Source organism: Anabrus simplex, chromosome 7 (genome assembly GCF_040414725.1).
Source record: "Anabrus simplex isolate iqAnaSimp1 chromosome 7, ASM4041472v1, whole genome shotgun sequence".
Lineage (NCBI taxonomy): Eukaryota > Metazoa > Arthropoda > Insecta > Orthoptera > Tettigoniidae > Anabrus > Anabrus simplex.
In genome coordinates this window covers 60,553,892-60,565,000 of record NC_090271.1, presented here as the reverse complement: position 1 = coordinate 60,565,000, position 11,109 = coordinate 60,553,892, and the positions used below count along the sequence as shown (strand labels likewise).

The following is an 11,109-nucleotide window of genomic DNA, read 5'->3' as shown; positions in this document are numbered from 1 at the left end:
TAGGGAGCGCTTTTGACTAGTTCTTTTTGGATGCTCGCTTTCGTTCTCAACACCACTGTTATTAGCTTTTCCTTCCTCTCCTGTGAGAGAGGTTCGCGAGATTTAACAACCTTTGGTAGAGGAGACCACGAGTTTACCATTTTTCGTAAGTGTGCTGTTGTCGATTCTCAGAAGGTGCACGTAAAACTTCAGTTGCCTACGTCGCAAGCTAGTGTTAACCGTTTCCAGTTCTCCGTACACCAGTAGCGGCGGGCTCCTAGGAGCACATGAGCACGTGAACACCCAGTCTAACGCATATTCACCGGTAATTCAAAATTGTTTCCTTTCTTCGACCTGATTTCGTCAATTGATCGAAAGCATTCGACCTATATCGAACTCCGTAATACTGACAGCTGTTCGTCTCGACCAACGAGCTAGAATAACATAGAGAGGCGGAAGCGCTGCCTGGGTAAACCTAATAGAACGAACGTCCGCCATGTTTCCTGTGGTCACACAAGCAAGGGGACATGGCCTTTAAATGACGAAAAGTGTAGAAAAAACGCATTTTAGAATCACTGGGGGAGAATTAAAGACCGTTGCCGAAAGCTTGAAATTAAAGCGAATACCGCCACTTCATCATATTGCGGCACGAGGCCACAAATAATTACCGTGGCTATACGTTCATTCGCTAAGTAAACAATAAAATGGATTTAATTACAAACAGAAATAACAAAAAGGAATCTCAGCTATAATTCAGTAATACTTACTTAAAGTACGATATATCCTTGGTTTTATTACTCCGATTAGTACAACCATACGCTGAGCTTACGGCTGACATTCTTGAAAGCGAGAATCTATGTTTTCACTTCTTAAAACTTAGGGAATTAAATTGGCATGCACGATCTCCCTGTCACCTCAACATATGCTCCCGCGCCAATTCGCTTTCTTTTGACAACCGTTAACTTGGCTGCCCCTTATCAACTTACTTCAAGCAGGGAGCGCTGATGTCAGGTATACAGCCCCTCTATGTTATTCTAGTTCGTTGGTCTCGACTGACATATCCATAGAGCACACTGGGGATTTTGCTACGAGCCTTAAGACTATACGCATGCGCATGGAGATGACGTCATGGTTTATGCACAGATATCTCCATAAGCGAGGAGCACAGTAAGGAATGTGCCTTTCTGTCTACAACCACTCTCAAACCAGAGATAGTACTACAGTTGACCACAAGGGTTCGCCACCTCCCCTGTTACTGTTGGCCACAGCTCCCAGAAGTTACTATTGCATTACATCGCCGGAAGATTTCGCTAGTAGCTAATTCTGAACAGGAGTTCGTAATCACGGGATCAGAAAATCAGAGCCTCAGCTAAAGCCTGAGCGACTCAGCCCGGCAGTCGTAATTTAAGATTTCTTGTACACTCACAGATTAGTCTCGAAAAAAATGCATCCTCGGTTATAAGGGTTCTACCATATTATGAGTAGTAAAGCAACTGTACAGGGAACTTTTAGATAAATTATTTATGTAAGTGATTTTGTACTTATCTGCATTGTACTTTGGTATATTTGAGACATGAACACAAATTTTGTTGCGAACCCCGTGAAAATTTGGTCACGAGCCGTCACTGTGGTACACATCGAGTGAGTTGGACGTGCGATTAGGGCCTCGCAGCTGTGAGCTTACATCCGGAAGATAGTGAGTTAGAACCCCACAGTCGGCAGTTCTGAAGATCGTTCTCCGTGGTTTCCAATTTTCACTCCACGCAAATGCTCGGACTGTACCATAATTAACGCCACGGCCGCTTTCTTTCCACTTCAAGGCCTTTCCTATCCCATCCTCACCGTAAAACCTATCTATGTCGGTGTGACGTAAAGCCAATGATTAAAAAAGACTGTCGGTACAGTTCAGAGTTCGTTTTCAATCGGTGCAACATTCTTACTAGTAGGTAGAAGAAAATATCGGCTCCCTCTTCACACATTGTTTAAGATGCGTTGTGTGTGTTAATCAGTTCGTATCTGTCCGACCTGATCAGCGTTGAGGCCTTCGATTTAAAGGATCTCGCGTTTGATTCCGTGACGGATCGTGGATTTTATTGCGTCTGATTAATACTTCTGACTCGGTGACTGGGTACTTGTGTTTGTCTCAACACTTCCCTCTTCATATTTAGACAACACACTACACTACAAACTACCACAGAATTACGCAGTAGTGATTAAATCCCTCCAAATAGGGTTGGCGTCAGGAAGGGCACTCGGCCATAAAACAGGGCCAATTCCACATCTGAGACGCATTTCGAACCTGCGACCTCACAGATGTGTGAAAAGTGGTAGATGAAAAAGAATCAGTTCGTATCTGCGTTCTTATTAAGTCGTCATTATCACTCCACCTTGCGGTTTCTCAACAGAGAACTGTCTTTAAGAGTGCGCAGATTTTTGTCTTGGTGGATGCATATCCTCTCTTCATTACAGCTTCCATTCGTAAGTAGTGGAAAATAATTCCAGACGGAATTAGCTAAGTGGTATAAACAGAAAGCGAGAGAAGGAAAACACGTCATTAGCTAGATTATGTCATCTTGATTGATTTTTAAATTATAATTATTGAATTAATAATGATCTATTGTCTCAGCTATCTGGCGTAAACCTTCGAACGTGATACGATTTAATCGATCATGCTCGATAACTGTAGGTCGACGGTTGCAGAGTGGGCTTCGGCTGGTCCGACAGCTCTGCACTCCGACCGACCAGCCGAGCAGAGAAGGGGTGGTCACGGCTCTACTGCGGCTCTACGCCTCTGCATTCGGGAGACGGAGAGGGGCTGGTCCCAACCGTTATCTGTCCTTAGAATGGTTTTCCATGGTTTTCCATTCTCGTGCACTAAGGCGAATGCACGGCCACCAACCCTCTCACCTTTTCCACACATCTCCTTCTCCGATACAAATCTCCTAAGAGACGGCGTCACCGTTTAGGAGGCCCGCCTCCCCCTTCAGCGGAGGAATGAAAACATTGTACTAGTAGTAATAATAATTGTACTTTAAGCGTAAAGTTCAATTGTCTTTTTATAAACATAACCATGTTTTATTTACTGTCTTGTCCGTGACTGTGTATTAAACTTTTATAAATAATTAAAACCGTTACCAGTCATAATTTTTATTGAATGCTCTTCACAACGCATTTCAAAGTATAGGCTCCATTGTCAGGTAACGAAATGATGACATTCAATTATTGCTCCACCCGATACATAACAGTTTCCAAAGAGTATTAACTGTTCCATTTAAGATTAGGGGCTATCTACATTATGCATTTATAACATCTATGTTGGGCCAGTTATGTGTGTATGTCGTCTCCTCATTATGTACAGTAGCTGCTTAGATTTAATTTTGTTTTTAAATATTAATTTTTAATATTATCATTTAGAATATGTTGAGGATCTATTAATTGATCTCTATGAAACTCTAGAGTTTCTAAAATATTTAAACTTATCTCTTTTGGATGATAGCATAAAATTGTGAGATAATATAGAATATTTGATAATTCATATATAGGGGCCGACGACCTTCGATGTTAGGCCTCTTAAAACAACAAGCATCATCATCAATTCATATATATACACTGGCAGAAAAATAAATCCCAACACCAAGAAGACATTCGTTTATAGGAATGCAATTTAGTTTAAGCAATTGTCTAGGTAACATATTTATTTTATTAAAGTTACCAGGTCACAGGTTCAAGTACGCGCGAGAAGACATGTGATATGGTGGTAGGCCTACATTAATAATTGCTATAGTCGCCATGATTTCGAATGCAAGCAAGCAAACGTGTGACGTACAGGTGCCGTATGTCATTTTGTGGGATGGAGTTCCACGCCTGTTGCACTTGGTCGGTCATGTCAGCAATGGTTAATGCTGGTATTGGATGACGGTGGATTTGTCGTCCCATAAGTGCTCAGTGGGTGAAAGTTCTGTTGATCTCGCAAGCCAAGGCAACTGGTCGACACTCTGTAGAGCATGTTGCGTGTAAGCAGTGGTGTGAGAACGAGCGTTATCCTATTGGAAAACATCCCCTTGAATACTGCTAATGACCAGTTCATTTACCAGTCTGACGTACAAATCCGGTGTGAAGATTCTTAGAACAACGACGAGAGTGCTCCTGTTATCAAAGGAAATCGCTCTTCCGACCATAACTCCTGGAGTAGATCCACTGTGTCGACGCTGCAGACAGCTTGGTTCCAAACGCTCATCTGGTCTTCTTCTTACCAAACTATGGCCATCACTGGCACCAAACCAGAAACAGATCTCATATGAGAGCACAACACATCTAAAGTTCGCCCTCCAATGAGCTGTAGGTGGACACTACTGAAATCACAAATGGCAGTGATTCGGAGTTAGTGGCATAAACGCTGCAGGACGAATGGCTCGGACCTGTTCCTCAAGTAATCGATTTGTTACAGTTCGCTGTGTCACTCTGGTGCCGCCTGAATCTCTAATGGAAGCTGCACATGCAGTACGATCCACCACAGCCACGTGGCGAATACGGTGGCCTTCCCTCTCCGTAGTGGCTAGTATGCGGCCGGATACCGGTCTTCTTGAGACAGTGCCTTCCCGTAATCACTGTTGCGAACACCGATGCACTGTGGATACATCCCTGCCTAGCCTTTCTATAATATCGCGAAAAGGACATCCATCTTCTCGTAGCCCTATTACACGGCCCCGGTCAAAGTCAGTAAGCTTCAGATTCTGCCTTCTTCGTCCCCTTTTGACTCTCATCTAGCTCACAACGTCAACACCGGACGATGACCAACGCTCACGAAGTGTTCACAATCGTATTTAAACCAAACTTGCTTTACAAAGTCATAGCTGTGCCTATAAAACCACTCTTCGTCGACTAGCGCTCAAATATGATACGGCGTCATCTTTCAGATGTCCAAATACACCACCTGCATTTCATTTATCCAGGATAACTCCTTCTTGGTGTTAACATTTCTTTTTCCGATAGTGTATTAATAAAAGGGGAGGTCTTAAAATGCTACTTTGTATTTTGGAAACTGGAGTAATAAACAATTGCCTAAATCTTACGTTTCCTTTCCTCATATTAAAGCACAGTTCTTGAAGAAAATTACTATTGTCAATGAACGCATTAATAACTTTAGAGAGATAAATTTGTTGAGCTATTACACATCTATTAGCAAACGATGCATATTTAAATTAAATCGGTAAATATTCGTACGAGTCATAGTTACCAAAAGTGAATGTATACTTTTTATAATAGAGCTTAAAAACTTTTCTCAATTCTTTCAATATTGTTTTGGTGTGACTTACAACATGAAGACCAAATTATACTCAAGTTTTGATCTAACAGTACTATTGTACAGTATTGTAAGTGCATAAGAATCCGTGAAATCTCTCGAATTTCTCTTTAGAAAACCAATTCTTTTATAACAGTCATTAATTGTTTTATGAATATGGTCTCTGAAAGATACACTTCTTGCCACAGTTAACCATAGGTCATTAACAGAGTGAACAAGTTACAGTTCTTCACTATAAGTTCAGTGCACTTTTCGTATTTAAAATCTGAAGGAAACAACGAACAGCTTCAATCCTCCATGCATATAAGTTCCAAATCATATCATAAATTCGATTAATCAACAAGTTTGACATCATCAGCATATAATAAAACAATTCAAGCGGCCAAATCATTAATATTACACTGAAGAAAATGGAAATCGCAACATCCAGAAGGAGTGGTGCTACCTTGCTGCAATTGAACATGCAGGACGAGTGTTCGGTTGTGCTTCGATGATTACACTTTCAGATCCCTCTGACCGCAAGTTTGGACAACAATCAATACAGGATGTGCCCACCACGAGCTGTGATACATGGATGAATTCGTCGAGGCATGGAGTCAATAAGGCCCTGGATCGCTTCCTGAGGAATTGTGGCCCATGCTTGCTGCACTGCACGGGTCAGTTGTTCCAGAGTTTTGGGTGGCTGAGGACGGTTGGCCAGTTGTCGACCCATCGTATCCCTCACATGCTCAATAGGACTGAGGTCCGGAGATCTGGCGGGCCATTCTAAGGTTGTGTTGCCATGGAGAGCTTCTCTGGAGATGCGTGCAGTGTGAAGCCGGGCATTGTCCTGCTGAAACATCCCATTAGCAATGTTCACCATCATAGAGACAACCACTGGATTGAGTACCCTATCGACGTACTGTCGAGCAGTCATAGTGCCCTCAACAAGCACTAATTGTGATTTCACATTAAAGCCAATAGCTCCCCAGACCATAATGCTTGGTGTTGGCCCTGTGTGCCTCTCGACAATAAGATCCGAGCGGCTCCTCTCCCCGGTACGTCGACGCACACGATTCCGGCGATCACTGCGGGTAAGACAGAAGCGCGATTCATCACTAAAGACGACCTTATGCCATTCGTCGGCCCACGTCGTTCTCGACACCAGGCCAGCCTTACACGTCGCTGTTGTGGGGTCAATGGAACACCTTCTGCAGGGACACGGGCTCGTAAGCCAGCTGCACGCAGGCGATTACCAACTGTTTGCTGTGTAACATGGGGTGCCACAGTTGCTCGAATTTGCGCTGCTGTTGCATGGGGTTCCATCCGGGCCATCCGAATGATGCGGCGATCCTCTCTCACAGTTTGTCTGTTGCGTTGGGCCTGTGCCAGGTCTACGTGTGTGGGTACCTTCATTTGACCACTGCTGCCATACATGTTGTACCGTAGATGCCTGTCGGCCAACACGTGCAGCGACAGTCCTTAGCGATAATCCAGCCTCACACAGCCCAATTATCTGAGCCCTCTCAAACGGCGACAGTTGTTGATAGCGTGCTCTTCTCTGTCGTCGAGGCATGTTTGACGGGGAACACTTCACTGCACAGACTGCAAGTCAAGTACGCTACACCAGAGTCCGTATACTGGAGTTGATTCTTCCGCGACCAATCACGTGGGGAGACCTGTAGCAACAATCCAATGGGTCTGAAACTTTGATCGTTTACATGCCTACATGGTATCGTTTCGTGTCTTGAAAATCAACACAAACGACCAATGCCTTCACAGTGTTGCGATTTACATTTTCTTAAGTGTAAAATAAAGAATAAAGGGCCGGTATTAGACCTTTGTTGTATGTTAGATGTAACATCGTATGCATAAGAATCATGTTGATGTTAACAAACGTATTGTTTCCATGCACAAAGATAAGAGTCAATCAGTTTTATAAACAGAGAGGTCAGACGAAAACGACCATTTTCTCATCAAAGCACTATAATCTAATTTATTAAAGGCTTTATCAAAATCAGTGTACATTACATCTACCTGTCTTTGATAATTTAAAACGTTATAAGAACATTGTGTAATTGTTAACAGATTAGTCGTAGTTTATCCCGCTGGCATAAAACCATGCTGATTGCTATGTATACTGCCCTTCACATGATTAAATATACGCGTGTACATTATTTGCTCAAATACACATAAAATACATACAGGGCAACAGATTTCAAAATTTGTATTGTCCCCACATTTAATAATTGGACACACTTTCGCCATCTTCCATATTTTTAGAAAGAGTTTTTTTCTATAATGATATATAAGGGTAGCTAGGGAAAACCCAAAACATCCGAACACGCATTCAGTAGGTACGGGGGTATTTCATTGACACCATACGACACTTTAGGTTTTAATTTTTTAAATATCTTTACATCAACTAATATTAAAGGTAACGGATAATTAACTTTCAATTCAGATTAATTATTCTCCTCATTTATAGAAATACAAGTCTTTATTGATTATATATTCTGTTACTTTCCTTAAATGGCTATATACTATCGACCTATGTTTTGAATATTTGCGTCACACCAGGCAAATGCTGGGGCTGTACCTTAATTAAGGCCACGACCGCTTCCTTCCAACTCCTAGGCCTTTCCAATCCCATCGTCGCCATAAGACCTATCTGTGTCGGTGCGACGTAAAGCCACTGGCTTCCTATAGATTTCCTCCAGTTTCAATGTATTTATTTATAAAACCAAGGAGGATATTTTTCTTTCAGTGAAAATTCTCCGTTGGGAACGTTTTCCAAACTATGGTGTTTATCTGGGCATAAAGGTACTCACTAGCCTCGTAAGCGTCTCTAAATTCTACAGTCCTGGACCACTTCGTTTGCTCAAACATTTTAACCTTTCAAAAGAAGTTTGCCTTCTCAAAGTCAAATAATTGCTTAAGTATTTGTGATATAAAGCTACGCAATGATAGTGTGACTGCAATTACAAGATGATAATTATCCTCCTTAACTACAAGGCACTCACCTCTACTCAGTGTTAATGTATTAACATTGGTAATAATATCAAGTGTATTTCCATTGGCATTACGAATATTATTGGTCAGGTGTAACTGACAAAATGATATAAAATCAGCTAAGTATCTACATGATGGTCCAAAATTTGCAAGATTACTTTGGTCACCAGAAATTCATGGTGAGCTGAAGTCACCAGCTATAACAAAATCTAAATTTAAAATGGACTTTATTAACTTAAAGCATCCTATAAAAGTTCATATATGTTTCCAGTTTGGTTGCAGGTGGGAAAATACAGTGACATCATTACAGGCTATGAGCATTCAATATAATTTTTATATAAACCGCTTCAATAACACCAAAAATCTATCCTTTGATACTATAGATCCGTTAATAGCTATTAATCCTCTGCTACATGAATTACTTTTCGTTTGTATTTGGAGACGAACACCACTCGTATGTAATGTGCTTACCATAATGGAATATGTAAACATTTTTCTAGTGAATGCTATTGGAAGCTTTTAATATTTGAAGATCAATCATTGCTGTCTACTGGCCATGGCCACGTATTGCTGGAGGGCCTGCGGAAAATAAACGCTGGTTGATGCACGTGGATGTTGACGGGGTGGATGTAATATTGCTTTGCGGTGTCTTATGTAAAAGAATAACAAAAAATGGATCACAGGTATATGTTCGATAGACTGTAAAGTTGAATAGGTGATAGGAAAAATGTATTACTGAGGATAAAAATAATGCATGAAAATTCATGACAACTCTAACGATGTCATACAAGGTCCTTATGCACGAGAGGGTTAACCCCCTACCCCCACCCCCACCCCAACCTCCTTTCATTTTACCTCCACGATCATTTAAACTCTCTATAAAATAATTGTCTGTTATAAACATGAGATTGCAACCATGTTTTAGTGATGAACAGCATGTTGTATTCTGATTCACTATTCACTCCTCAAGTTTAGTATTTAAACCTCTAACATTTCAGTAGTAAATATTAGTTACATTATAATGTTTATGCTGTTGATGGTGATTAGCCAGTCGGATGGAGACATTAAGCCTTTAACAGAACCCTTGGACCAGAGTAGACATTATGCCGACACCGGGGTTCACCCTCTTCCTACTTCATATTCATCATCACATCATACCCCCACGCGCAAGTTGCCCATGGACGTCATATAAGAAGACTTGTACCAAGCGAGACGAACATGCCCTCGGACACTTGCGGCACTACAGTCATATGCTAAATATAAATAAACACATTAAAAATAAATAAATAGACAATGAAAAATCAACCAACAAAATGCGCGCAGAAAAACTACGTAAAGCACACCTAATCACCTGGAACTTCTACAATAAGAAATCAATATACACAAAAGCCAAACTCCGACACTACCACTCTATTGTCCTCCATGGGGCACTCTACGCAACTGAGACATCATCACTCACCATTAACATCAAGGACGTTGAGAAAATTGAACGACAGATACTTAGGAAGATATTCGGACCCAAGTTTCAAGAGGGTATATGGATGCGAAGAAGCTCGGAAGAACTCTATGCATTAACTTAGCGATTCACTCCAGTCGCACGCAAACGGCGTATTAAATTTTATGGACATTTAGCACGAATGGATGACTCACGACTGACTAAGAAAATATTTCTTATTATCAATGGAAACCGACAAACCGAAGTTCGCTGGCTAGTGGATGCACAAAAGGACCTCGCAGAAGTCGACGTTGATCCAATGGAAACCACAAGGAATACATGCAGACAAAAGATCAACACCCATAAATTTGCACTCAAGAATCCATCTGAGAAAAGCTTGAATCTCAAAAACTCGTGGACACAAGAAAGACGGCAGGCAGGGAAGATAAGAAGAACAAGAAGATGAAGAATACCAGTGCTATTTAATGGTTGCACGTGCTCCTTAAGGGGCTAAACGAATGTATATGTATATAATAGACAAAAAGCCAAGATCAGAACCACCATTGCATGGACGTAAGAAAAAACACAGCCAGAGTAATCAGAGATTTTGGGAAGAGAAGAAAGCAAATTCCTCTGCTAAATAAGTTCAATCGCGCTTCTCAGGTGTGCGCAACGTTGTGAAAGAAACAGAAGAAAAGCAGGTTTCTAATTTCCCCCGTCTGAGATACCAACATACATAAGAATATAGCATTGTTTCAGGTATTATGCTACCTATTTTTGTTATATGTATGGCCAATTAGTTTTTAAGTGTTTCAAGATCTTATGTCTGATGATGGCCTAATATCAATAGGCCGAAACTAGTACCATGATTAAAGTAAAGTGAAGTACTAATAATATATTGTATTGATTAGGTGGATTACCTGATTTGTCTACAATAATTATATTGCCATCAATACGGAACATGAAAACTATAAGCTTTTATGATAGCAAGGTATAGTCTAACACTCACCAATGGCCCCCGCTATGAGTGTATTCCTCAGATTTTGTGAACTAACCATCCTGACAATAGAGCAATATTATCTCCCAGCTTCAGATTTCAATCTTATATATTGACTTATCACTGACCATCAGTGACGATGATGTCCTTCAGATATTTGAGTCACGTGTGGCCTGGCTTGATTTACTTCGACTGGGCATTCGGAAAAATTGTTGCGATATCACGCACCTGATGAAATGGATATCTCGTGTTAAAGTGCCTTATCAAGCAGCCGGCCACAGATTACTTTGACACGGACGAACACCAGCGTCGTTAATTCATAGAGCTACACAAAATATAGCAGCAAATTTCAGCACACTCGTAAAATCATCACCCTCTTATGGTACAGATTCTCTTATCTACTGT

At 41.1% G+C, this 11,109-nt stretch overlaps 1 protein-coding gene across 1 annotated transcript in view; it reads right to left on the bottom strand.

The window, feature by feature from the left end:
• LOC136877693 (facilitated trehalose transporter Tret1) overlaps window positions 1-10,766 on the bottom strand; it is a 57,062-nt gene extending 46,296 nt beyond the window's left edge. Inside the window, exon 1 of the mRNA XM_067151905.2 lies at window positions 10,717-10,766. Within this exon, the coding sequence (XP_067008006.2) occupies window positions 10,717-10,765 (49 nt within the window). The 5' untranslated portion in view covers window position 10,766. The remainder of the gene's footprint in view (window positions 1-10,716) is intronic.
• Between the last annotated feature and the right edge of the window lie 343 nt (window positions 10,767-11,109).